This window comes from Peromyscus leucopus, chromosome 9 (assembly GCF_004664715.2).
Source record: "Peromyscus leucopus breed LL Stock chromosome 9, UCI_PerLeu_2.1, whole genome shotgun sequence".
Classification (NCBI taxonomy): domain Eukaryota; kingdom Metazoa; phylum Chordata; class Mammalia; order Rodentia; family Cricetidae; genus Peromyscus; species Peromyscus leucopus.
The window spans coordinates 24,166,136-24,194,000 of record NC_051070.1 but is presented as its reverse complement, the minus strand read 5'-3'; the positions used below and the strand labels follow the sequence as shown (position 1 = coordinate 24,194,000).

Genomic DNA, 27,865 nt, shown 5'->3' with positions numbered 1-27,865 from the left:
AATTGTGGATTTATTCATATCCTCTGGTTAGCTTGTCTGTGCTGCCTGAGTGGTGGCAATGTCATAAGGTCTGGAGCCAGTGTGCACACAGGTATACAGTGATTTCTTCCTTAAACACCGTGGTCAGACACCACTGTAATCTATTATAATGGCTTTATGTTTTTGATTAATGAAGATTTAAATGTCACCAATAATAAAATAGTCTATGTGCCCTCATATGAAATCTGTGTTCCTAGATAGTCTGTTTTCTGTATCCATAAACTCATTCATGAGTTTAGCTATGTATTGCTAAATCGTTTTCTTTTTGCTTTGGGGTACTTTTCACATTAACGGTCCCAACTTCATCAACCATTTCCTAGAACTGGTAAAATTTCCAAAGTGGGAAGGAGAGCTAGATACAAATAAAAAAAGAATCCATTTAACCAACATTAATATTCACATGCCTGTTCTCTGTCATTTCCTAATTTAGATCCTCACACTGAGGAGTTATATTCCCACCTTATTTTAAATACTTTCTCTTTACTTTGGTTTCAGTAGCATTCCAAGCAGCAATTTTAACTCAGCCAGTGGGGTCTCCTAAGGTCATCAAGAAGGCCTAGTTTCAGAACATTGTCCACTCCAAAGGGGACACAGATCTTTAAGGTTGCAAGTGAGTGAGAATCAAGCTTTGGTGATTCCTTAGGCCGGGAACAAAAGAGAGAACGCTGCTCTGGAAGTGAAGGGACCAGGCATGAGAAGGGGCATCTGCGGAGATTTCTGCTTACCCCTTGTTCAGATTCCAAAAGCTCTGTTTTGACTCTGACTGCCGGCATCCCATCAAGCATTAGCATTCTGTTCTCAAGGGTGTTGAGATTCTGAGAATAGAAGAGAGAGGAAGATTCAGTGCTGAAGTACCGGAAGAGGACATCCCCGGGTGGTCTTCCTTCATCCCCATCCCTTCAATACTGCTAACCTAATTCTGTAAGAACGGAGCATAATTAAATAAGAATAGCAGCATAACCAATTGTCCCCCTATCTGAACTTTCATTTGAAGTAATGACTGGGAAGTTGACTGAATCAATGTGACTCTCTGACCTCTGGGTTGGAGGTCAGGCTGTAATAAACTGCAGCGTGGAAACATTACATTAATTTATATGAGGCTGGAAAATGTATCGTACCTTCTCAATAGTGGAAGGAAATACATGGCAAGGTTCTTTCTCTCACCCTTAGTTCTCTAGACTGTATTGTGTACAGACATCCATAAGTGAAAAATTCAGATAAAAACAATCTTTAGACTCTTGAAGCCTAAATATTCTAAAGACAAAGTAATACAATCCTAGATTTGCTTAATTATTTTTGTATGGCGCCAATTCTGAGAAAATGAAAATTTCTATAGATCAGCCTCCACAGAATTATCTGAAAACAACCCACACAAGTTTGAATTTAAAAGTGAACAGCTAAAAGTCATCAATAAGGAGCATTTTGTGATCATTCTCATACATGTTTTGCAGTTTACTGCCTCTGAAAGGAAAGCCACATTGAAACTGTCTCAACAGATTTCAAGTGTTGTTGAGAAGATGAAATTAAGTTTAGATTTCACTAGCTCTCTCTACTTTAGACATTTTCTGAATCAGCCATCTACAAAGACAATCAGAAAGTCACACATGAGGGGCCCAAATTAGACTTCTTATAAATCACATTTCAAATATGTCAACTTCAACTTGCCATGCTGACTAATCTCAGGAGCTGACATGGCTGAACCTGAGATTTCAGCATAGTCAGTGTGCTCAATGGCCTTACAGAGAAGGCATGACAGACACTAAGGAGATCTTACAGAGTGGGTATATATAGATGTACGTGTGTGTGTAATAAAAGCATTATACTCACACATGTATACATGTTTCTTATACAAGTATAAGAACATATTCTCACATATGTGTATAACTTGTTTCTTATGGGTGAATTTTATCAATTAATGATAAATGTACCACAAAATTTGTTAGTCGGCTATTATACCAAATTTCTGTGTGTGCATATATATAATATATATAAAACAGTTGCTAAATATTTGCCTACAGGGTGACAAAGGTTAGTATAATTTCCAGAGTTTGATGTTTTCACTTTTCAGGCAGCTGTCTTTCATGAAAACAGTTCACTAAAACCTCCATCCCAACAAATCGCAGTTGGATATTTTATTAGCAAATTCTACTGGCAGAGCACAGTGAAGCGCTCCCAACTCCTGGTCCTTGCCTCTCTATGAGAACACTCTAAGAAGCACAACTTAGATCCTCTCATCACAAATATTTTCTCTCAGAAAACAAGAAGAAAAAACACTAATTCTTAGTCGTCAGAAGCTTTGAAAAAGTCCATATCCCTTAGACTATTCCAATTTCCTGTCATATTTCTACCTTGGAAATGCACAACATTGTCCCTATTTGTGGGGTCTTTCTCATCCTAGCAGATCCTGACAGAAGCAGCTACAATGTTGCCCATCATTGCTGGTGAACTCAATTAACTTCTTCCAGACTTAAAATCTTTCCTTCCAGGCCTGAGGTTATTGACACATGTGGCCTCATTCTCAGACATGTCCCTTGCTGCCCCGTTGGTTCTCAGTGCTGCCCGCTCCTCTGGGGGATGCTTTGCTGCAGCTAGGGAGCTAGCTCTCCATGCTCCCTCAGCTTCTCCCAGCAGCTCTGGGAATCTCCCTGTGCAAAGCCTCCCAAGGCCTCTTGGTTGGGAGGCAGATTAAAGGATGAGCTGACACTGCTTCCTACCCTGGAGCAGGTCTTGCCCAGAGGAGGAGGATAGAGGAAGCCTTATAAGGGAAGCCTAGCCCAAGCTGGAGAGAGGACAGGGAAGTGCCAGAAAGGGAGGTTTAAGGAACTGTTAGAATCTGAGTAGGGGCTTGTGTCCCTTTTAGGGCTCTGGACCAATATACAGCGCGTATACTCTAACCACTGCCCCCACTGTCCCCAGTCTCCCCACTAGCTGAGATAAACTCCTGAGTTTAGAAAATGCAAGCTAGCCAGTGTTTTGAAGTTATGAGCTAGTAAGTCATGAGAAACTGCCTAGGGCCTGGGTCCATGGTCCATTTAGCACATTTAAATCTCTATATTTTCACAATGCTTATTTATTCTTTTCATTGTTGGTCTTAAAATCCTACAAATATTCAAGTCAAAATGTACACCTTAGCTTCATGTAAGTGAAAAAGCCCCACAGTTGTTATTATTATTATTATTATTAATTTTTTTAATGAAGTTGTTTTCCTTGGGAATAACCCCACTTTGCTTTTCCAGGACCATGCGCAGCCACAACCCTGAGAGACACCATAAACAGCAGGGGCACAGCTGGGGAGCACAGCCTCCACGGCTAAGTTCTTTCAGTTAGCGCAATAACTGATGATTAGTGCAGATACATTGCAGCACACACACTTGAAGCATGGTAATCTCTGCACCCAGGATTCTAACCCCACTTAACAGACTCGGAAGCACTGAGGGCCCCAGCCTGTTGAACCATCAGGAAGGTGCTGGGGGCAGCGGGGGGGGGATGCAGCACAGAGTAACCAGAGAGCACTAGCAATACTGCCCTTCAAAAATATTGGTAGAGTTATATCAGAAACATGGGATGCCAGTTGACTGTAGATTTTAAAGAGGTAATCGGTTCGGACAGTTTGAAGTTGCTGTCAAACACGGATTGCTATGATATCAGTGAAAATATATTCGCTACGGAATCAACAGCTCCACTGATTCCCAGGAGGTAAATAAAATGGTACCCCCACCAATCATGGGGTCCTGGTGCTATCCATATACTTATGTTGTAATAAACATTTTGATATTATAAGTTCCTCAGAACAATACATACTATTCATATATTAAGATATAATCATACATAGGGCATATATATCTTGTTTCTTATGAGTACATTTTATCAATGAATGCAAAAAGTACCATAAAATTTGTTAGTTAACTATTATAGAAATCCAAGTGAACTTAATGAGAATGTTTCTTTGGATATTTCCACACTCCAAGTAAGACTGATTAGTACTCTAACACATGACAGTTTTCTTGGTCAGAAGTCATATGAGTACAGAGGTGACTGGTCTAAACACCTCAAAATACTCAAAATTGAGGTGCAGCAAGAAAGACTGATCTTCAATGACAGTGATTCATACATCCATGTAATAGAGGTGTCTCCCTGGGTCAGCTTCTACAACCTGCCCTCTTAACTCACAATGCAGGCTTTTCCCTCTCCTCCTGGCTGTGTGTCAACTGGACTAATAAAGGCCTGGCCAATCAGTACTGGACTATTTAATTTCTATATCAGATTGCACTTCTGAAACAGAGAGTTCCTAATGATACTTGTTTTGTTCTCTGATAATACAGGACATATTTGATTAAACATATATATCTTCCTCAAGATATGTATGGCTGTGGGTGAAGCGACCTCAGTCTTGTATCCATATCATGTTGGACAGTGATGTCAGGGACTGATGAGCAGTTCAGGATGCACTGCACCAGGCTGCTGTCATGCCTTTGTAGCAAATTCTTGCAGGTTTCCAGGGCAAGCATCCTAGATGGCTTGCAGTACCACCCACTGGGTACCTTAGCCATCAGTAAAAGTAATAGAATCAGATTACAAGGAACTTGAGCTTCTGCATAAGAGAAGACCTCAGAGGAGGTGACCTCTCCTTCCTTGTCTCACTTCTACTACATTACCAAAATAATAAAAATAAAGAAAAAATAATCAACAGAATTTGCTGTCCTAAATCTTACCCTAGACACACTGATTCAACTAATAGGTAGGCAATGATTCCAAAACCTTTGCACAAACTCAAGAGACTCTACCAGGTTCTCCCTCTCTTTCTGGGTAAAGGATTCTCACACCTACTGGGTTAGAATAGTGCTTGTGCATAGGTAACAATTTCCATCAGCTATTACTATATAACACATCACACAGTGGAATGAAACAAGCATTTTCTCATCACTCTGATAACACCTGAAATGCCTTCTACTTCATCTTTCCTGGAGACCAGATACTGTGCTAAGAGTTGTGCATAAGGATGCTCATGCAATGTCCACACTGATATGAGGGAACGATGCTACTGCTATCTAAGGCTGAGGTGTCAGAGAAGCAAGGAATTAGAAACTCCTGAGCTCCCACAGTTAGTCATTGGCACAGTACTATAAACCCAGTGAGTAACCCCAACTTAGGCCGTCTCGATGACACTCTATGTAACCACCCATTCTGCACTTCCCTGCCTGTATATCCCCCTTATCAATACATGCAATCTATTCCCAAATGTAAAAACAAAATATGAGCATCTTATTGAAGGTCCAATGAAAGGGGATGTAAAGTCCCCATCCCCATTTCTCCCAAGGCTCCGCTGACTTAGTCATGGCACTAGTGTGAAACTTTGTTGACTGGCAGCATCAGTATTTGGGGGAATATTAAGTTGAACCAGCTCCTTGTTGCAAAGCTGGTTCACACATTCTTCCTGTGAAATTGTTCAAATGTATTTTTAGCTCACTGAGATTATGTCTTGATCTGCAAATGCCTCAGACTTCATTTAGCCAGTTGGTCCCAACCTGGCTTCAGCATCTGGGAACACTGTGTAATCCCATCTGCAATGCTTTTTTAAATACATTCTTGGTGCCTTGCTCTCTATTTTCACGATATGGAATGCATTTAGGTGATAGGGTAATATCGTATTATGTACATTATACACAGGACATATGCTCACTGAAATTATATTTCAGTTATAATTGCTAAGATTAACAGTAAGTGTGTATTTGATGATGCTCCCATATCCTCATTGGTAACTCAGTTTTGTAGAGGACATACTGATACCCAACATACCTGAAGGTACACAGAAAAAACATTTTAAACAGACACTTTTCCCTTTGAGCTTCTAGCCCAGCTTTCCATATTTTATTTCTTTGCAGTATTGAGAAGGCTATCATATTAATGAACATAAACGTGTTTGTGTGTGTGTGTGTGTGTGTGTGTGTGTGTGTGTGTGTGTTGTTCTTTTTGTTTTGTTTGAGACAGAGCATTGCTATACAGCTAAGGCTGGCCTAGAACTTGCAATCCTTGTGCTTTAGCCCTCCCAAGTTTTGGAACTGCAAGTGTATGCCAACATGCCTGGCTTATGATTACATTTCATTTACACAACTATATTTCACTTACAGAACTATGAGCTCTGTATGGGAACCCTTAGCTTAAAACCTAATGGTGAGTTCTATGACCTATGAGCACATTACTCTGAAAAACCTGTCTTCCAACTCAAAAACAAAATGCCTCCACACAAATTACATACTGAAGCATGCAGAATGGTTTCTCTCCTAAAGACTACCTCAACTACATGTCTGCTGCACAACTACTGTGAGGACCTGTCTGCAGCCTGCATTAGTGAAGAGTTTAGCCCCACAATATACAGTTTACACAACTATTTAGAAGTGTTTCCTATAAGTAACAGTCGCTAAACCAGCTGTGAAAAACAGAAGTTCTTATTTGAGTTGCAAATGAATGCTTTTTTAAAAAGCAACCAATTCAACTTGAGCTGGAGTCTTAAATTTAATTGTCAAAGGTCTAATAATGTCACAGACCACACAGCATCTTGCAGACCACATGTGTAGCACAATTTAGGTCCTCACTTAGTGAGGCTGTAGCCATCTTTGTTTGGACAAGTGTACATACTATAATATTCACACATGATAAAACCATCTCACAACACACATCTCAGGATGTAAACCCATCATTAGGACACACATGGCTGTCCATACAGCAAGGATATGCCATTGGTTCATTATGCAGAAGGTGGTTAGAACAGTGTCCGAGCTTCCAAGAAGCACTGCCCATTTCTGCCTTAAAAAAGACATTTCTGTCCCTCACATGCTAAAGATATTGAGCAGACCTTATTGTAAGGATGCCGTGAGGGCATCCATTCTGCTTTAACCATCTCATCCCTTTTCTACTCTATTAATAAATCATAGAACACCTATGAGGGATAAAGGAATGAGTCAGAGACTAGAGACTAGGAAAATACAAGGCAAGAGAAAGATCAAGTCACCACCAGTCAGAGTCTATAAGGGGAAAACAATGCTCCTGCATGGGTATCAGTATTCCAGATAGATGTCTAGCATATGAGTCCAAGTGTCAAGGTGGTAGGAAGTACTAACAAATGGCCTTGGTATTAAGAAAAATGATAGAAAATGAGCTAGGTCCTGGAAAGTAGGTCAAAAGCAAGATTCATTCAAGAAACAGGACTGGGAAGGCTAATGCTCTGGGACTAGTCCCATAAGAGTTCAGATGTAGGAAACAGGAGGAGGTAAGAGTCACAAAGATACCAGCATAATGGGGCTCACGCTCTAAGTCTCTTTCTTGGGTTACAATGGGTATCATCCTAAGAATCAGAACTGGGAATCACAAGTGCAGGCAAAGAGGCCAATGTATAATCCATTCATGGATAATTAGAGAGGTCATTTTCAACACAACCACAATATAATGATAGTACTTCCTAATCAAAAGCAGAGCATTTATTCCTCAATATGTACCAGGTACTGTTTCATCTGTTTTACATTCACTACATCTTTCATGTATTCCTGTTGACTCACTCCAAACATAATGAGTGCCAGGCACAAGCTCAGTTACTTAAGATATACGAATAAGCAAAACAAAGGAAATTTTCTGTAGTGTTGTTGTAGTATTTTAATCCCCAAATAACTTCTTTTACTATATCCATTTTAGAAGAGAAAATTATTTTGAATTTTCAGAGAGGTTATATGACCTCCCCAAGACTCTGGAAATAACAGACAGTTTAACAGTGAAAGGATATCTGTTTTATCACTGTTAACATATATATATATATATATATATATATATATATATATATATATATATATGGAGAGAGAGAGAGATCCTCCTAATGTTGCCACATATAAGCACACACACTTCTCTGAAAGCCATCAACAGACTCCTGATCCACCTACATATGGAGCTGGGAGCATCAAGGCAAAGACAAAGACACCACACGCATACACAGAATGGAGATGGTGCCTATCTCACTCGGCAGAGTCGTCACCCTGTGCTGTAGCAGATGTTTGTAATAACTTGTCCTCCCCATTTCCTATCATTTTGCTCAGCTTAAATGTTAAAAATGCTTCTGTCTCCAGGTCTGAGACTATTATACACCACCACAGCATCCATACCTGACAGGTGCTTTCATTGATCATACATGAGATTCAGAATCGAAGTAATAGGAAAGCATGGGTTTGTGTTTGGGGTCACAACATATTTCCTTTAAAAGGAAATAGGCTTTAAAAGTATCAAACACTCAGTAAGTTCTCTGTCAATAATGACTGAAACAATGAAAAAAATGTGAATAAAAAGATAAGATCAATTAATTATTTCATCCTGTGGTTTGTTGTGGGATGGTCTGTATGTCAAATTTCTCTGATTGGTCAATAAATAAAACACTGATTGGCCAGTGGCCAGGCAAGAAGTAGGTGGGACAAGGAGAGTGGAGAATTCTGGGAAGCGGAAGGCTGAGAGAGAGACACTGCCAGCCGCTGCCATGACCAGCAGCATGTGAAGACGCCAGTAAGCCACCAGCCATGTGGCAAGGTATAGATTTATGGAAATGGATTAATTTAAGCTATAAGAACAGTTAGCAAGAAGCCTGCCACGGCCATACAGTTTGTATGCAATATAAGTCTCTGTGTTTACTTGGTTGGGTCTGAGCGGCTGTGGGATTGGCGGGTGACAAAGATTTGTCCTGACTATGGGCAAGGCAGGAAAACTCTAGCTACAGTGGTTCTCAACCTTCCTAAAGCTGTGACCCTTTAATATAGTTCCCCATGTTGTGGTGACCTCCCACCATAAAATTATTTCGTTGCTACTTCCTAACTGTAATTTTTCTACTACTATGAATCTTAATGTAAATATCTGTATGTGACGCAAAAAGGGTTGTGACCCACAGCTTGAGAAACACTGTCCTATATATCCAAGGTAATAAATTCATTGCTCTTGGGTGGGAAGAGCATAGTAAAAATCCTGCAGCTACAAAATTCTCTCTATTTGTGAAGAATAAAATTAATTTAGTAATAACAAAAGACTAGCAAGGATGTAAACAAAAAGAACCTATATTACGGATACAGCTGAGTTTCTATTTTCACCTTATCTCCTCGGTATCAACCTCAATAATGACACGTTTGTAACCTTTGGATGCTTTGAAAAAGAAAAGAGAGACTCTTTTGTGTGCATTCTTTTAAAACATTGCTTTTTTTTCAGTTATCTAGGTGTGCATACCTGTATGCATGTATCTCTTTGTGTGTGCCTGTGTCTGTGCACGTGTGTGTGGTTGCCTAGAGGCTAGAAGAGGTCATGGGATACCATGGAGCTGAAGTTACAGGCCGTTGTGAGCCACCAGGCATGGAGACTGGGAACTGAATTCAATCCTCTGCAAGAGTAATAAGTACTTTTAATGGTTGCACCTCTTCAGTACCAAATCTTAATTTTTATATTGGTTTATATTCTCCAATAAAAAGTACAAATGGTGCCTCAATATTAATAAACAATAATGCTTCATATGAAAAATATTTATAGCAAACTTCAAAATGCATCTGCTTTAGTTTATAGCATCTCCCTCTATCCTTACTGCATATCCAAGTATTCCCATGAAGCCAGTGCAAAGATTCCAGAATGGGGCTGTGAATGTGCTCATTAGTTCAAGGTGTGGGAAATGGAAGGATCCTTTAAGGATTCAGGACTAGTAAAGGTAACTAGGGGAGAGCTCTATTCCTAGCCTTAGACATGGCCAATGAGAATTCTTAAGTCAGCCTCAGAAAAAAAGCCAAACAAACAAGAATACTCCAAAGGAAGTAACTTCAGTTACCCAAACCAATGAAGCAATCACACTCACAACCCAGAACCAGCCAAGACGGTTCTCATCCTGGCCTCTCCCTCAGAACTGCACACAACACTTTCATACTTCATGTTTCTTCAAAACTAAGGCCAGCTTCTATATGAAAGATTTCACAGTATGAACTGAAATATAAGCCTGCTTATATTGGAATGATTCAATTAGAAACACCGTCTGTTGGTCAAAGCCCATGCATCCTTTGCAAGTGTTCTGTATGGCCTCTCTGAACGACAAGTTTGGAAGTTATATGGTTAAAGCAGAGGTGGAAATGGAACACAACCATGGATGACAGGAAATATACTTGTCAAACCAGAAGTATGTTTTATATGCAAAATGCACACTGGACTTTGACTAGCATAAGAACGAATTACAAATGCCTTTAATGCTAAATTAATTACATGCTGAAATATCTTGATTATTTTCTATTATTAATAACTTTTATGTCTACTAGGAAACATAAACATGATTTTTATTATGTATTTTAAAACTTTTAATTACATATATACACTGTATTTTATGTTTGGGAGGCAAAACTGCTGGTCCCTCACCGTGATCTTTTTCTAGACACCATCCATACAGTGCTTCTGAGAATTGCGAGGCAGAGAGGGTAGAGGGAAATGAAAAGTTCTAAGTGTCATAAAAGTGGAACGGTACCACTGATCCTAAGGGTCCAGGGATACTAACATCCTTAGCACACCAGTCAGTCACCCCTACATGACAGTTATCCACTGAAAAACACATAGGCCAGCTCAGTTGCTGGCTGGTGCCAGTCCAGCACTGAACTTGCTGTCTTCAGTTACAACTTCCTCCGCAACCTCCAACTGGACATCCCTTGGTGTGGCTCACATGACATTTACTGGTCCTGAACTCCATATCCCCTTCATTTTTTTAAATTAAAAATCGAAATAAAATAGGCAAAATCTTGCTCTGCTTCATGAACTTTCCTTTATGAAAGTGACGTCATCATGAAGCATGTCTCCAGACAACAACAGCCTTTCAATCCTTCTCTTGCTAACCCACCTGGCATTAGCAATGCTGACTCACGACAGCCGGTCCAAACACTGTAGTGATCAAGCTTTGATCTGTATGTGACAGATGGGTCCTGTTATCATTTTTTTTCTCCACCGCATGGCAAGAACTCCGGGTCAGAGAATTGTTCGATTGTGTGTACACCTTAACTAATTTAAGTGATAGAGATTGGACAAGAGCAGTCACCAATGCCAGGCAAAGTATAGGTCATAAAGAAGCCTTGTTAAGTCTTCATTTGATACAAGAAGATTTCACCATGTTCCCATAATTCCCACAGCAACGCTTCAGTGGAAGAGGAGGAAAGGAGAAACAGGGTGGACATGGTAAACGATGTGAGCAGCGGAGTAGACAGAATGTGGACTGATAGTTTTGTTTGGACATATTTTCTCACTTCATTTTTTGTTGTTTATGCAAATTATATTTATTATCTCAATAATTAAAAGAAATGTGTGATGGTTTAAAAGTTGATGTATAAAAAGAGTCAAGCAGCATTTTTTTTAAAGAAAGGAAAAATAAATTAAGAGATTAGAAATCCAATTTCCCATCTAGGTTGACACCTGGAAAGTGTAGGGGAGTCACTTCTCTTCCTTGGGCAGGAGAATGAGCAATGGCACAAACTCTCCCTGGCAGATACACAGGTTACTATTAAAATGTAAGGAGGACAAGCCCAAAACCCCTTCAGAGAAAGATCCAGGAGCTTATGGTCTGCATTATGCCTATACCCATTGCACTGAATCTGCTAGACTTCAAGTAGACTCTCAATGGATGCCTTCAGTTGTCATGGTGACACAGAAGTAAATGCAATGATGGCTAATCTGGGCATGACATAAGCTTTCCATGTTCTACAAGATTCTATAGATACTTACACTAAAGTATTTACCATTCTGCCAGACAAGAAAGCAAGGATCAAATACATTTCTCTCTACTGCACAGTAGTCAGCGACTGAATTTTATACATTTCATTATTATGGAAAATCAATCTTTGCCATTCTTCTCTGGAAAATTATATATATTGGCATATTATATATTTATATATGATTGACACCGGTCAGATTTTTTAAATGACACTTTCTGATAATGATCACAGAGTCTCTGCTTTTGTGTAAATTTTTCATTACCCTGGGCCTTCAATCATTAAGCTAAATTCTCAGATTATATATTGAAAACTCTATATGAGAAAATTCCTAGAGAGATACTGAAGAAAAAAAAAAAGGTTCTCACCAACGACCATTTTTGGAAGAACTAAAAATATCCTATGGGATTTCCAGTTTCCTGTCCAGAATGCATGAAGCTCAGAGGTCTCCATAGTTCCTAACAAAAAAACGAGGAGGAAATAAGACTGAAAAGTCAATTCCTCCTCTTGGATTCATCAGAACAGCAAGGTCACAAGGTAAAGCCCACCCCTGAATTAAAATGATGAGAAGCACAGAGTAGAGACATCTTTAGGAACCAGGGTCCTCTCCCTCTTCTACCCAGGAAGGAAAACCAAAATGTCATTGATCAATTTGCAGACATTACACAGTTAAAAGACCCACAGAGACCGGGGCACAGGAGATTCCACACACTTGTACATTGAGATTGGCATGCTTTATATGGTAAGTGCTCAGGTTTAATAAAAGGAAATTTTGTCAAGGGCAAAAAACCTGAACAGACACCTTACTCAAGATGACACAGATAGCATGTGAGCATGTGAAAAACACTTACCATCTCACATTGTTAGAGAAATAAAAATTAAAATAATAAGATATACTTAGGAGACTGGTCAAAATCTAGAGCCATCACACTGACAAACACCACGTCATGCAAACAAGTAGCAGAGTTATTTTGATTCATTACCGGTGTGAATGAATGCACTTTGAAAGATAGCTCGGCTGCTTCCTACAAACCTGAACAATATGGTCACTGGATTCTGCTATCACACTCCTTGTAACTACCTACATAATATTTGCAGTATGGTGTCCATAACTGCCAAAACCAGAACTGGACAGCAAGCAGGACTGCCTCCACTATGCACGTAGACAGACTATGACACTTCCAGCCAGAAGAATACCATTCTACATCACAAAGATATCAAGTAGGTTAGTGAGATGGCTGAAAGGATGATGGCATTTGTCACCAAACCTAACAATTTGAGTTCTATCCCCAGAATCCACATGGTGGAAGAAGAGAACTAACACCAGTGAGTTTTCTTCTGACACTGGCATGTGCACGTGTGCACACACACACACACACACACACACACACACACACACACACACACACATGATTGATAGGTATATAGATGATAGATTGATGATAGATAGATAGATAGATACATACATACATACATATAGACATGAATGGATAGATGATAGATATAGATAGATGGATGGATGGATGGATGGATGGATGGATGGATGGATGGATGGGGGTACTCTAAGAGGGCTGCAAAATGAGTGATGGTGATGGTATACTTGTTGCAAAAAACTAAACCATGGAGATGGTAAGGCCATCATTGGTCACCAGGGGTTAACAAGGAAGGAGTGGGCGATAGGCAGTACACAGGGGACTTGAGGGCAGCCTGTGTCAAAACTTAATAAATCCCTTGAAATGTACATGAAGAATGGCACCTGACCCAAACTAGTCTCAGTATGCTGAGGATGTGCTAATCCAGGGTCATCAGCTCTAACAAATGCAGCCTACGGTGCACATATGTTACCGAGGTGGACAGCAGGCAGGAGGAGCAGGTGAGTGTACGGGACACAGCAACTGTCCTCTCTGTTTCGCTGTGAATCTCAATCTCTGAAAGCAAAGCTCATTAACTTAAAAAGATCCTCTCTTACAAACTTAATTTGAAATTGCATTTAAGAGAATTTAAAAGAATATATTATACTCTGTACAGTGACTCCCCACAAAGTACAATTTAAAAGCTAGATAGGAACCTCAGTATTATGATTCTTACTGCACTCAAGCAGAAATAAAATCTGAGAGTACTACTTCCTAAAAGTAAGCACTACTGCCAAGTCTGTAAAACTAATCCAAAGCAGTAGGTACTGCCATAGAGTTCCAAGTAGACCTCTCTCATATTATTTCATATCACTTAAATGTTTTGTGCTATATTTATCCATAGCAGAAAAACAAATGAAACTGTACTACTCTACATTAATTTTAAACCTTTGGTCAAGACCAATAGAAAGCATTGGTTAATAATTTGACTATGAAACAACATGAGAAAATATTTCTCCATTCAATATATTGTCTCCTGAAAATAAAGGAAAAACAATTTGGTGCACTGTGTCATTAAATAAAAGACTAAATGCAAGTTAAAAAGCATGAAGAAGTCCTTTTTACACCATGTGACAGCAGAAGCATAGAAATACATAGGTGGAGTGGGTAACAGGGATGACTTGAATTTTGTATCCTGAGAAAATGTCTGGGGAATAAACAAAACAAAAGAAACAACAAGGAACAAAAATCCAGGTTCTGAGTTCCAGAAATCTCCCTTAGCTCATCTTACTTTTGTGTTTCTGGTTTTCAAATGGACGGTGTAAATATTTAAAAATGGTTTTTTTTTTTTTTTTTTTTTTTTTGGTTTTTCGAGACAGGGTTTCTCTGTGTAGCTTTTTGCGCCTTTCCTGGAGCTCACTTGGTAGCCCAGGCTGGCCTCGAACTCACAGAGATCCGCCTGGCTCTGCCTCCCGAGTGCTGGGATTAAAGGCGTGCGCCACCAACGCCCGGCCTTAAAAATGGTTTTAAGTATGAAATTTTACAACTTCTAGAGAACAAAACAAGCTTTCAATAATGCTTTGGGAATACCTGCCTATCAATCACTATCTTTGGAAAAATTTTTTTCTTTGTGTGTGTGCATTGAGATATGCATGTATCTTGGTGTGTGTGCATTGATATGTGTATGTTAGTGTGTGTGCATGTTCATGTTCACTGTGGCTATATTTGTGCCATGGTGTGTATGTGGAGGCCAGAGGAGAACCTCTGGCTTTTGTTCTTGGCTTCACCTTGTTTGAGAAGGTCTCCTTTTTGCTGATTTATATGCCAGGCAAGGTGACCCTCAAGCTTACTCAGATTTTCCCTGTCTCTGCCATCCACCATAGGAGAGCTGGGGTAATAAGTGCTCACACCCGTACCTAACTTTATGTGTGCTATGGGGAATGAAATTGGTCCTCCTATTTGCCCAGCCAGAGCTCTACCAATGGGTCTCTCCCCATCTCTGGTTATCAGTTATCTTTTAAGCTAACAAATGATGAGCATGAAATTCCTTGTTTCATGATGACAGAAGATCTAAATATGCAGCCAAACTGGCTTTGAACTTCCATCTGTCATCTGCACCCACACAAGTGCTAGGATTCTGAGATTACAAAAATCACAGGTGTACTATCACACGTGGCTCTAGTTTTGTTTTTTTTTTTTAATGGACCAAAAAAAAAAAGTTTCTGGTAGGTTAGAACTTGCATGTCACTGAGAATGCCAATCAACAACATTTTTTTTTTCATTTTAAGTGAATACTGATTAGCTGGATGGCCCTTAATAAACAGAAAATAAGCTGTCAAGAAACGGAAGTGTTAACATGCATCTACCCTCAGCCACTTGATGAGACATTCTATTTATACTTACACAAGCAATTTGTTCTAAAATAAGGAACAGTGGACAACTCAGAAGCTTACTTCTACTCGTGGGTTCAAAAATGTGAACAAACAAAATAATTGGGGGAAAAATCCTTGATGACAGATGGAAACAAACCATCACTTTGAGAGTATGAAGGACTACTTGATACAGATAGAGCTGAAAGGTCAACTCGAGTGCCTAGTTTGACCATGAAATCAGCAAACAGGGACAGCTCTGATAAATCCCTTCAAAGATAGTGTGATGAATGTCTAATATTTAATGCCATACAATTCAGGATCGTCTATCAAAATGGTAGATGATGACAAAGTGATGATGTGTACTATGCTAGAGGATGCAAATGAGACTTGGGTGCCTGGTTCTTTTCCCCATCTCTACAAACTACAACCAGTGACATAAATGATCTGACCCAGGGACAAGGAGATGGTTCAGAGACAAAGGCACCTTCCATCAAGTCTGAAAACCTGAGTTTAATCCCAGGGACAAAGATAGTAGAAAAGAAAACCGACTTCTAAAACTTATCCCTGACCTTACATGTGCTACAACATGTGTGCTCTTACACACAAATATATATATATATATATATATATATATATATATATATATATATATATATACAAATAAATAAACATAATATCTTTAAAAGATCCTGTCCCCAAACTTAAATATTAATACACAAGTTCATGGGAACACCTCAAAGACTTCTAGCCAAAGCAACGGGCAGTGAGTATACAAAAGGTGCCTTGCAATTTCAGAGTTGAAATTGAGCCTGAGAAACTTGAGCCATCCTAGTGTCCTTGAGAGCTCCCCCACTTTCTGAATATCACAGTGGGGTACCAGAATAAATTGTAAGAGGCAAACTAAGGCAAACTGATATTATGATGTTGACATGAATTTAGCAAATAATATGAAACAAGCCAAAATCCTGGATAGAATTACTAAGTGCTTCCCAGCTGTGATGCATAATATTGCTTGTCAAGTTGACAGGATCTAGAATGACAATCACAATGGAAACCAGCCTCTGGGCACATCCGTGAGGGGTTATCCAGACTGAGGAAGCTGCTGGCCATGCATGGGAGAGATTATCTTAATTAGACTAACTGAACTAAAGAGATCAGTTCTGGACAGAGGCAACATCATTTCTTGGGACTAGGTACCGGACCCCATCAGAATAAAAAAGATAGCTAGCTTAGCAATTCATCTCCCTCTGCTTCCTGGATCTGGATGCAGTGTCACCAGCTACCTCAAGGTCTTGCCACCAGGACTTTCCTGTTGAGATAGATTATACCCTTAAATTATAAACCAAAATTAGCCTTTCTCCTTTAAGTGGCCCTTGTCAGGCACTAGTAGATCATACTGAAAATGAAATGGTTTGTGTAATGGGGTAAAGATAAAACCAGGCAGTGGAAGGCAAGCCCACAGACTCAAAGCAAGCATTCCTCAGGTATATATGTAACCTTCTGGGGTCACCCAAGAGACTTGATATGCCATAGTAGTCAACCAGCTTTACTTTAGGACCCAAAATAGCCAAGTTAAGCACACACACACACACACACACACACACACACACACACACACTACTGTGAATCAAGATACCATATTGATACCATATTTTAAGTGTTATATGTTTTATAGATAAATACAGCCACCAGTAACAGTACATTTTCCTAAGACAGAAATTCTGTCAAATGTTTACATAAAATCAATGACTTCAGGAAAATATATTCATGTTTCAGTTAAGATGTTTTATTTTAAAAGTATTCCATATTTTTGGTGGCCTATTTCTTCATTTTTCCATAGAAAGTATACTAATCTCATCTCTCTATCTAAAATACACAAGGATTCTACCCTCTGATAACTTCACTACATGGATGTAACACAAATCTTAAAAGGTCTTATTAATAAAAACAAACCCGGAGCCAAGTATTGGGGTGAATTCTGAAAGATTGGAGAAACAGAACAAACCATAGCCAACCTCACCTTGCCAACTCCTCAGCTGATCTTGTTTCCTCAAACTGGAAGCCTCTGAATCCTCATCTGGATTGGATCTCAGCTGAACTGCTGCTAAAAGCCTAAAAGCTTAAAAAGCCTAAAAAACCTCTAGTTCCTCATCCTTACACTTTATATACCTTTCTGACATCACTTCCCGAGATTAAAGGTGTGGGCCACTATGCCTGGCTCAGTTTCCAGTGTGGCCTTGAAATCACAGAGATCTGGATGGATCTCTGCCTCTGGAATGCTATGATTAAAGGCGTGTGCTACCACTGCCTAACCTCTATGTTTAATATAGTGGCTGCTCTGTTCTCTGACCCCCAGACAGGTTTATTAGTGTGCACAATATATCAACCACATTGCTACTTTTTTGTTTAAAATAAAAGTTATAACCAATATAAGAAAAAGTATAACCAATAAGTATATACAATATATACAGTCAAGAATTACATTAACAATGTCTAGTCCATTAACATTTGACAGATTCAGACAAAAAACTCCATTATATACATTAATAATGTCCAGTCCATTAATACATGCCTAGGTAAAACAAGGGACTGAAATTGTCCCCTCTGCAGAGATCTTGTACTTTATCTCTATGGCCCTTGATGACCCTCATGTAGACAGTTCATGAAAGAACAATGTGGAGGCCTGCTACTCCCAAGACAGGAGATGCCGAAAATGCTCACACATTCGGTCGCCCATTGCTCTGGAACTCCTCTTTCCTTTTGCACTGTTTCTACCCTTTCAAAGGTAAACATCTTGAAATTTTCAAGTCTCATAAAAGGCCTAGGGTGAATGGGATATCATTCGAGGTTATTAACCCTCTGTTCCAGCAAGTTTTTAAGCTAGAAAATGATGGTCTTGTGCCAACGAGCTACCTTTCTGAGCCGTGCTGTGGCTACAATGTAGTTAGAGCAAGCCACTCTCCTGCTCTGCTGGGTGGAGCTGTTGACTGCAGGCAATTTGACAGAATCTACCAAAAGCCATGAAAATATATATGCCTTTTGTCCTAGAGAATTCAACTCTTGGAACTGATCCTAGATAATAAGCAAGGATGTGCAGAATTATATTTATTTTCCCACTGTTCATAATTAGTGAATATTGGAAGCAACCTAAATGTCCCCAAACAGAACAATGATTAATTAATTCATCATGAGCCCATGTAGTTAAAATATCACAAATGCTCACTTCAAATGATATAGAAATGTGCCCACTAACATATAACAATGCCTACTTCAGATAGGCATACATCAATTTCCAAAATACCACCTATTGTGTATAAGAATCTGTTATATACTATATATTCTTAAGTATAAAAATATAAATACAGATAGAAGATAAATAGTTAAAGATCATCCTGTGTGCAGTTACAGCAGTAGCCTTGTTTTTCTTGTCTCATATTTCTCTAACGAGTATATAATGAACATTTATTATTTCGACAAAACAAACCCACAAGTGAACAAAAAGTAATTTTTTTTCAAAGAAACTATCTGAAAGAAGAAGGATTAGAAATGGGATTGAGGAGGCACTCCTTCCAAGTGTCATAGTGAGGCTCTGAAATGCACAGTCCACAGAGGTCACAGAATCTGTTTGCTTGGGAGATTGTAAGAAAAGGGTAGCGACCTCTCCTTTGAGCACAGCTTGAATGCAATCTTGACCTCCATGACCTCCTGCAGCTCATGTGCAAAAAGACTGAGCCAAAATACAATTTTCTCTCACTAACACAAAAAGTAGTCAATTCCTTAGACTGTCCTGATCCTCTGCAATCCTTTACCCTGCACAAGGGAGAGTAACCCAGACATCTCCCACCCAGCTCTGCAGGCCAATGACCGTGACTACACGTGCCCAGCAACTTGCTTGAGCATTAACCACAGACACCACAGAATATTAGCTAATATTGGGCAATGCGCTCACTCCACTTTTATCTAACTGATTTTTCCATGTAAGACAAAACTCGCAGGGGCTGAAGAGATGGCCCTGTGGATACGTGCTTGCTGCACAAGTGTGGGGACAGGAGTTTAGAACCCCAGAACTCACATAAAAGTCAGGTTGGCATAGTGACCCATCCTTGCACTTGAGAAATACAGACAAGGGATGCCCATGGCAAACTGGCTAGGTAGACTAAGCAAATCTTGAATTCCAGGTTCATCAAGAGACCCCCCCCCACAGTAATTAAAGTCGAAAGTCATTGAGGAAAACATCAGACATCAACTTGTGGCCTTCACACACAGATGCACACACATACACATGTAGTAGTGGCATGTATGTATCCATATACATGTGCAAATACACGTGCAAGCATACATACACATATGCAACCACACATTCAAGCATACTTACACACATATACACATGAAGAGGGGAAAAGAAACAGTATAATTAATTTCAGCCGCTTAAATGTCCCATCATAAGACAAAGAAAATGGTGGCACCTATTAAAATTTTATGCATGTTTACCTGTAAATTTTACAAATAACAATGACAAAGTGATCAAAATTATTGCTGAAATATGTTAAGGCAAATGAAGATGTTCAGTTCCTTTGCTATGAAAAGGTCTCTAAAACTTGTTTTCTGGTCTCCCCTATAAGCACACTTGTAGTATTGTGCAAGAATATAATTAAAGCAACTTTTGGAATACTGTTCTTAGCCTTGACCAAAAGAAGAGATGATGAAGGGCTTGTGTGAGGGTAGAAGAAGTTGAATCAACAATGGTAAGTTACAGTAGCTTCCCGAATTACTCAAACTGAGAAACCGAGCTGAAGTCAGTGAAGAGAGCCATGGAAATGGCAAGGAGAAGGATTCCATCAGGGCCGCAGAATGTGGTCCAAGAGTAAAAGCAACGCATGGCAGTATTCAAAGCCAGAGGGACAGGGTGGGGGGTGGAATGAGCACTTTAGAGATCATGTTTCAAGAGGTAGTTTCTGCTTTGAGCATTTTGTTTTGTTTTTGGTGAGTGTGTTTTTGTAGGCAGAAGTGGACCTTGAAAATCCTCCTCAACTGTTCTCCATCCTGGCTTTTTTAGGACAGGTCTCTTTCACTGATTCCCCTGAGCTGGCTGGTCCTCCCATCTCCTCTCCACATCAATCGAACTGAAAATGCATTCCTCTGTGCTAGGTATGTGCTGGATGCTGCGATCAACTCAGGCCACCATGATTGCAGAGCAAACACTTAGCATTCTCCCCAGCCCCGACTAAAACAGAGTTTCAAAGCAACAAAAACTTTTCTTCTTGAGAGTCAGCTTTCTAATATGGAAAACCTTGGGCCATGAGCTTCATAAGCAAGGCATCGGACACAGAAAAGCAATTTTTAAGGTATATTATTCTCTGCACCAAACAGGTAAATCTTGTGACTTTGATGAACTGGTAATCAGGCCAGCAAGGACATCGTTCCCTTCATCAGAAGGTCACACTTAAATAGTATTCCTAGAGTATTTTATAGTTGGTTTTCCTGAGTGGTGAGCAGTGTGTTCTTTTCATTGCAAATTTAAAGTGGGATAAGAATAATTTGAATGAAAATACTCCTACTCCATTTTATCTAAGAGGTAAAGGACATAAGTTGACTTTTTCTTGATGATTCAGGCTACTAATTAGGAACATGGATGACCAAGCAATGCGGCACCTAGAGATAAGTGCAGGACGCACTGAGGTGTATCTACACTAAATGACCTGAAATTACGAAACTATGTGAAGCCAGCATATTAGAGTATGTCAGGCTGTGACTGCTCTATCAGCCCACATCCTTTTTATAGATGCTGCTCTGCCCTATGGTGGACTGGATGGCAGACTACGATGCGTGTGGATTTAGGAATTCACTCCCAGCTGAATGAGCTTGGATACTTCATTTAACATCTTTGGACCTAAGGTGAAGGACTTCAGTTAGGTGACTCTTGGGGGCTCTTTCTTCGTGCTTCTTCTCATCTAGTGTGTAACTTGGAAACCAGGCGAGCAACCTGCCTAGATTTGCATTGAAAGTAACATTAAAAAAATACACAAATGCAGCATATTTCCTCATAAGTGACAAGACAATGCCATTAGCATCTTTGTGTCTTTTACAGAGGACTTACTTGTATCATTCTTAGTTGTCTATAGGTTGGAGATAATAATAAGGTTTCCTGGATAACAAAGATCCTACTTGTGATATGCCAGCCTGTTTTCTTATGACTTGAGCTTACCTGAGTGTTCTGTTTTAGGTCCCCAGAGAATATATGCAAACTGATCAAACAGATGGCAAAATGAAGACTATAATGGGAAGCCTTTCTTCACTTGAGCCAATGTGTGTTTAGATGGTAAAATTTGTTAAAAGGTGTTCTACAAGTCAGGTAGAACAGGTCTTTAATCCAGTAGTGTGTGCCTTTAATTTAGCACTCAGGAGGTAGAGGTGATGGTTTTCTGTGTGTTCAAGGCCAGCCTGCTCTACATAATGAGTTCCAGGCTAAGCCAGGCCTACATAGAAAGACCCTGTTTCAAAAACAAGCAACAAAGTAAAAAGGAGTTCTACAACATGATGCTTTGGAAAACATGAGGCACAATGCAAATATACAGAATTATTATTATTATTATTATTATTATTATTATTATTATTGGATTTTTGAGACAGGGTTTCTCTGTGTAGTTTTGTGCATTTCCTTCAACTCACCCTGTAGCTCAGGCTGGCCTTGAACTCACCCAGATCTGCCTGGCTCTGTCTCCTGAGTGCTGAGATTAAAGGCGTGCACCACCACCACCACCACCACCACCACCACCACCACCACCACCCAGCCAGAATTATTTCTATAAATCCTAGGAGAAGGGCGTGCATTGAGTTTTTAATTTTCTGGAATTGTGAAGACATGATTTCCTACTGTTAGGTGATCAGTGCCATCACCAAAAGTCTGGAATCCAGACAGTAGAGATAGCTCAGGAGTTACGAGCTATCTGTCCTTGCAGAAGACTTGAGTTTGATTCTCTGGACCAACATTAGGCAGTTCACAACCACCCATAACCCCAATTCCCAGGGGATCTGATATGTCTGGTCTCAATGGGTACCTGTATTCACATGCATGTGCCCACATATATACATATAATTAAAAATAATAAACCCTATTTTTCAAAAAGGAGCTTGAAATCTGGGCTGATGGCTCAGTTGGTAAAGCCAATAAATGGCCATGAAACAGGCTGAGAGTTGGTGAATGCATAAGCTGGATGTGGTGATGTGCACTTGTAATCCTAGTTCCAGGGAGGATGGCACAGCTAGCCAGTCTAGCTTACTTGGGAAGCAACAAAGACAAATACTGCCTCAAAAATCGGGCAAGTAGCATTTGAGGAACAGTGCCTGAGGCTGACCTCTGACCTTCATACACTTGCATGTACATGCTCACCTGAACACAAATGTACACCGACAAGCACATGAACATGTACACTCACAGAAACATTAACAAAAAATGTCTTAAAACACACCTCTCTGCTGCCAGGATGCATCCCTTTCCCCTACTAGACGCTCACACCCAAGGAACCCAAGTCTTCCCATTGTAGTAACTTTATCTCCTCCCACATAGTCCAGTCCTAGGTCCCCCTGTCATCTGAGCTCTGGGTTTCTGGTTCATATTTTCACCTCTTCACTGACTTCTCATAAGTTAAAAAAATGTGAAGAAAGACAAAAGATAAAAAGAAAGTATAAATTAAAAAACACAAGAAACAAAAAGGAAAAACAGTAAGATTAAAAGTATTCAAGAATATTCACATGCCTTCTTCATGTCACATATTTCTCTTCCTGCGTATACCACAGTCTCAAAAACTCGTGGCACTAATTCTCAACGTGTTCTGTTCTGCGGTTTGGGAAGATGTTGATCTGCAGCAAGTATGGTACTGCTCCTGGGCCAGGGCTCCTAATGTGAACAAGGGAAGGGGTGTCCAGGAAATAAAGAGCCACATTGGTGAGGGCCCAGAATGTGAAACCACCTTCTGAGAGACTAAAAGACCTTTTAGACAATGACCATGAATAACCCAAATTTATAATGCCTGAAAGAAGTTGGATATATGAAGATACAGAAGGAGAAATCATTATCAGCAATGGACATAAATGTTGCATCTAAGTCTCTCCTACTTCTTCTATAGTTAAGAGAACTAGTGGCAGACGGGCCACAGAACTAGCTTTATCTCCATTGTCACCAATGACATGCCAGAACTAATCTCCACAGCTCAGGGCACTCCCATGCACGGAGGAATAATCTTCCTTCTCCATCTCAAGGTAGAACACCTACTCATCACTCAAGCCATCATTCAAGCCCAGTTCTGCAATGATTCCTCTGGCTGCATCATGCTGAAAAAGTCACTACCTGAGGAGAGAAAAGTAGTCTAGGGATAGGGAGCTTGACTCACGTCCTATCAAACCTGGAGGGGAGGTATGCCAGAAGTGTTTGGGGGCTCTGATTCCTGGTCTGTTTGTTAAATGATTTAGGGTAGACTCTTCAATGGGGGAAGCCCTTCCTTAAAGAAACAGTATCCCCTCCCAGTTCCCCAAATGAAGCCTGTCTCTGGGAAACATGCCACTGTCTTCATCCTAAAGAATATTCAGTTGGGCTGGGCCATCACCTGGCCAAGGGACTAGCCCCTCAGGAAGGTAGGCTGCCCTTGCCAAGTGAAAGACATAGGAGAAATAATTAGCTCTTTGATGAGATAATACACCTTTCCTTCTCAGAATTCCTATCCCCTACACAACTCCAAAGAGATTCTATTGGATCTGCCTACTTCTGTGTGTCAGTTAGAATGGTTCTTTTTTCTGTCTTCTGTCTTTTCCTTTCAGATGCTTTCTCTGGTAGCAGGGCATCTCTTCCTGCTTCTTTAAGGGTCCCCTCCAGACAGTGAGGCTGCTTGTCTGACATGTGGCTGACTTCCATGCTAGCCTAACTCAAATACCATAGCTTTTTCTCTTCCTCTTCTCTACCTTCCTCTTCTGGGCAGCTGCTGAGATTTAGAGCTTGCCTGTCCTGAATTTTTTTTAAATGCTAATAAAAGAAGAAGGAGGAGAAGGAGGAGAGGAAGAGGAAGAAGAAGAACAAGCAGAAGAAGAACAAGAAGAAGAAGAGGAGGAGGAGGAGGAGGAGGAAGAGGAGGAGGAGGAGAGGAAGAGGAAGAAGAAGAAGAAGCAGAAGAAGAAGAAGCAGAAGAAGAAGAGGAGGAGGAGGAGGAGGTGGTGGTGGAGGTGGAGGAGGAGGAGAAAGAGGAGGAGGAGGAGGATGCCATTTTTTTTGTCTGTGTTTAGCTCCTTCAGAAGATTAAACACTCTTCAGGATAGAGACCCATGTGTTGTTTTCATTTGTATCTTCCATGACAGCACAGTGACTGTCATTTAACAACATGTCATTCTCCTTGTCTTCCTCACTGGGCTCTCATCAACTCTTCCTTGAATGCACTACATGTAAAGGCATGAAAATGCATAATTTATGTCTGTGTGAAGATACATGCAAACATGTGCCTAAACTTCTCCACTTTTTATTCTTAACATCTAGGACTTTTACATAGTTTCAGATTCCCTTTAATAGAATCTTTACAAATCCTGGCATCACTGAATGTGTGTTGCTAATTGACCCCTAGAATAGTGGTACAGCCGGAGTTCTTGAGTCCTTCATTTAGTATATATTTGGTGTCATTTTGTATGACACTGGGATAGTCCATTTTTCCCTGCCGAACAAAGAAGGTAGCATCTGAGGAGGAGAATTTGTCACAGTAGAGATACTTCCTCCTGGTGTGACCAATTCCTTACCTGTGAATTGGAACTACCATTCGCTTCACAACTATTTTTGAAACTAATCAAGTGAGCAAATGTGGCAGTATGCTTTATACAACAAGAATCCTATAAATTGTTTTTTTTTTTTTTTTTTTTTTTGCTCTGTCTGAAAGCAGGAAGAAGCACCTGACTTGGGTGCTGGGAACCAAACTCGAGACAACGGGCAAGTGATCTTCACCAATGAGCCATCTCTCCAGCCCCAATCGTAATAGATCTTTGTACAACAACAACATATTAGTGATCCTGACAGCTTCATAATCAGCCTAAGTTCCGATTTTATTGGATCATGGCTGCAAGGGATCCTCACAGGCTTCCTTGAACCTTCCTCTAACCATTAGGGACAGACTGAGGGCACTCCTTGCTAACTCTATGTGTCCAAGTGGGTGGCCAACTTCTGCCAGTGCTAACATCTGTCAACTGACTATACACCGGAGCATTCCAACGCTCTTAACTCCTAGTGCACATGCCCACTTCCACCCCCACGAGGTACCAGACTGTTGGACAACTTGGCCGCTAGCCTATGAAAATGTGGAAACACTAAAGAAACATTAGCCAACAGAGCACATACTGGCAGCTGAATCAAATGTTTAGGCTCTGAGATGTACCCAAATAAACCGTTTGTGTATTCTAACAAATGTTTTCTTTGGAAGGCATTTCTCAGTGCAGATGCCGTCAAAAGTACCCAGTTTTTATGGGTTAAATCAAGACTTGGAAACAGCAAGAGGGTGAGAGGTACTTTTGAAACAAAACTGCATATGTTGCAAAAAAAAAAAGTCAATATTGACTGAAGGATGGTGTCCTTAAAAAAAAAAAAAAAACAGATAAGTTGTTGATGGCTTTGAAAGCTACATTTTTACAAAGAGCTTTTTTTTTAAAAAAAAAAAAAAAAAGCATAAATTATAGATTACAAGAAACTTATCTGAACTTAGAAAGATATAAAAATGTGGGCTAGTTTTACAGTATGTGTGGATCATATCAAACCAAAGGCAGATATGAAAAACTAGCAAAGAGGGAATGAAGGGCTAGGAGATCATAAATCAAACTGTTCAGCGGTCAGAGCTTTTAATAAGTCATCAATCACAAACATATCCTAAAGTTTTTTTTACAGAAGGTAATAATTTGAGGGAAGAATCAAAATGATATCCAAATACATGAATCTCCTCATCAAAAATAAACTCTGCAACCAAACTCTAGTCTGAGCATCTGACCCACCAGCAACCTCCAGTGGGTCCATAATGTTCTGTAAAATACCCGAAAATCTACTGATCCCAGTTTCAGTGCTGTGATGCGTGATCACCCTCCCTGTGTTGGTGACCTTCCAGGACAGTATTTTTCAAGACAGGAAAAGTTACTCATCTGTAAACCATAAGCCTAATTTGTCAGAGACCCCCAGTTAAGAATCATTTGATGAATATTTCTCCTGAGGCTTTAAATGAGGAAACTCTATCATAATAGCAGTTTTCGAACAACCAACACAGCTATGTATGACTATGGTTAACACTGAAAATACACACTGCATTCACGGGGTAATATGAACTATGAATAAAGAGAACTAATAGAATTTTTAGCTGAATGTACCAAATGACTTGAGCATTTGGGGAATAAGGAGGACTAGTTTTAAAATGATTTTGTTTGTTTGCCTTTTTCACTCACAGACTGAGTAGGAGTACAACTCAGTGGAATACACCAATTGCAAAGGTTTGCTAAATCAAACAAAAAGGACCAAATCAGAGGATGACTAAAAGAAAGAAAGACATCCCATTATAATAAAAGCCAAAGTAAACCATCAAATCCTGGAATGTTCTGAGAAAGGAGAAAAGTTAATATGCATGAACATAAAATCATATCACTCTGCTAACATAATTATTACATGAGAATGTGAAGATTATTTTATCATTATAGGATTTGATTCATCAGGGTTAAGGAATGGACAGGACACAAAGCTTCTCCACTCTGCAAATGTTGCTCCTGCCATAAATGTTTCATGGAAGACACCTGTAAGGTCTTTAAAAATGGGTTCAGAGTTAAATATTTAATAATTAATCCAATCAATGAAATTATTGACAGGGCTGAGTAATAATTTACAACAGGGTGGTGGGATTCACAGTCACGCTCAGTCAATCTGAATACACACCATGAACAAAATTATCTTCTAAGTCATCTCAGAGGTGCTGAGAACTATATCACCAGCATGAAAAGGTAAACACTGTAAGCCCACACCAAGGCCGATGTCAAGTCTCTCGTAAATTTATAAATTTCCGTTTAGTTTTCTCATCCCGTGTGTCTCCGACAGAGCTCACTGTAATCACAGCTGCGGTGGATCAACTTCAAATATAAATGAAACAAATAACTGGTAAATCGATAGGAGGTGACACACTCCCGGCTGAAATCTTACCCTAGCGTGACCCCCCTCCTGCCCTTCTGCCCTCTAAAGACTTAATGAATCACCAAGAGCACAGTACAGACCTGTATATTTGCCCAAGTGAGAGCCAGATTGATCTCCGTACCAAGATCATCCTGCCAGCTGGAGGGAACGGAGGGCGCATGGAAAGCCTGAGTGAGG

At 39.9% G+C, this 27,865-nt stretch overlaps 1 protein-coding gene across 5 annotated transcripts in view; it reads right to left on the bottom strand.

The window, feature by feature from the left end:
• Window positions 1–27,865, bottom strand: part of Klf12 (Kruppel like factor 12) — a 444,681-nt gene that overhangs the window by 255,655 nt on the left and 161,161 nt on the right. For all 5 annotated transcript variants that reach the window (XM_028877155.2, XM_028877156.2, XM_037208354.1 and 2 more), the window contains one exon: window positions 765–854. In XM_028877155.2, the coding sequence (XP_028732988.1) occupies window positions 765–854 (90 nt within the window). The remainder of the gene's footprint in view (window positions 1–764; window positions 855–27,865) is intronic.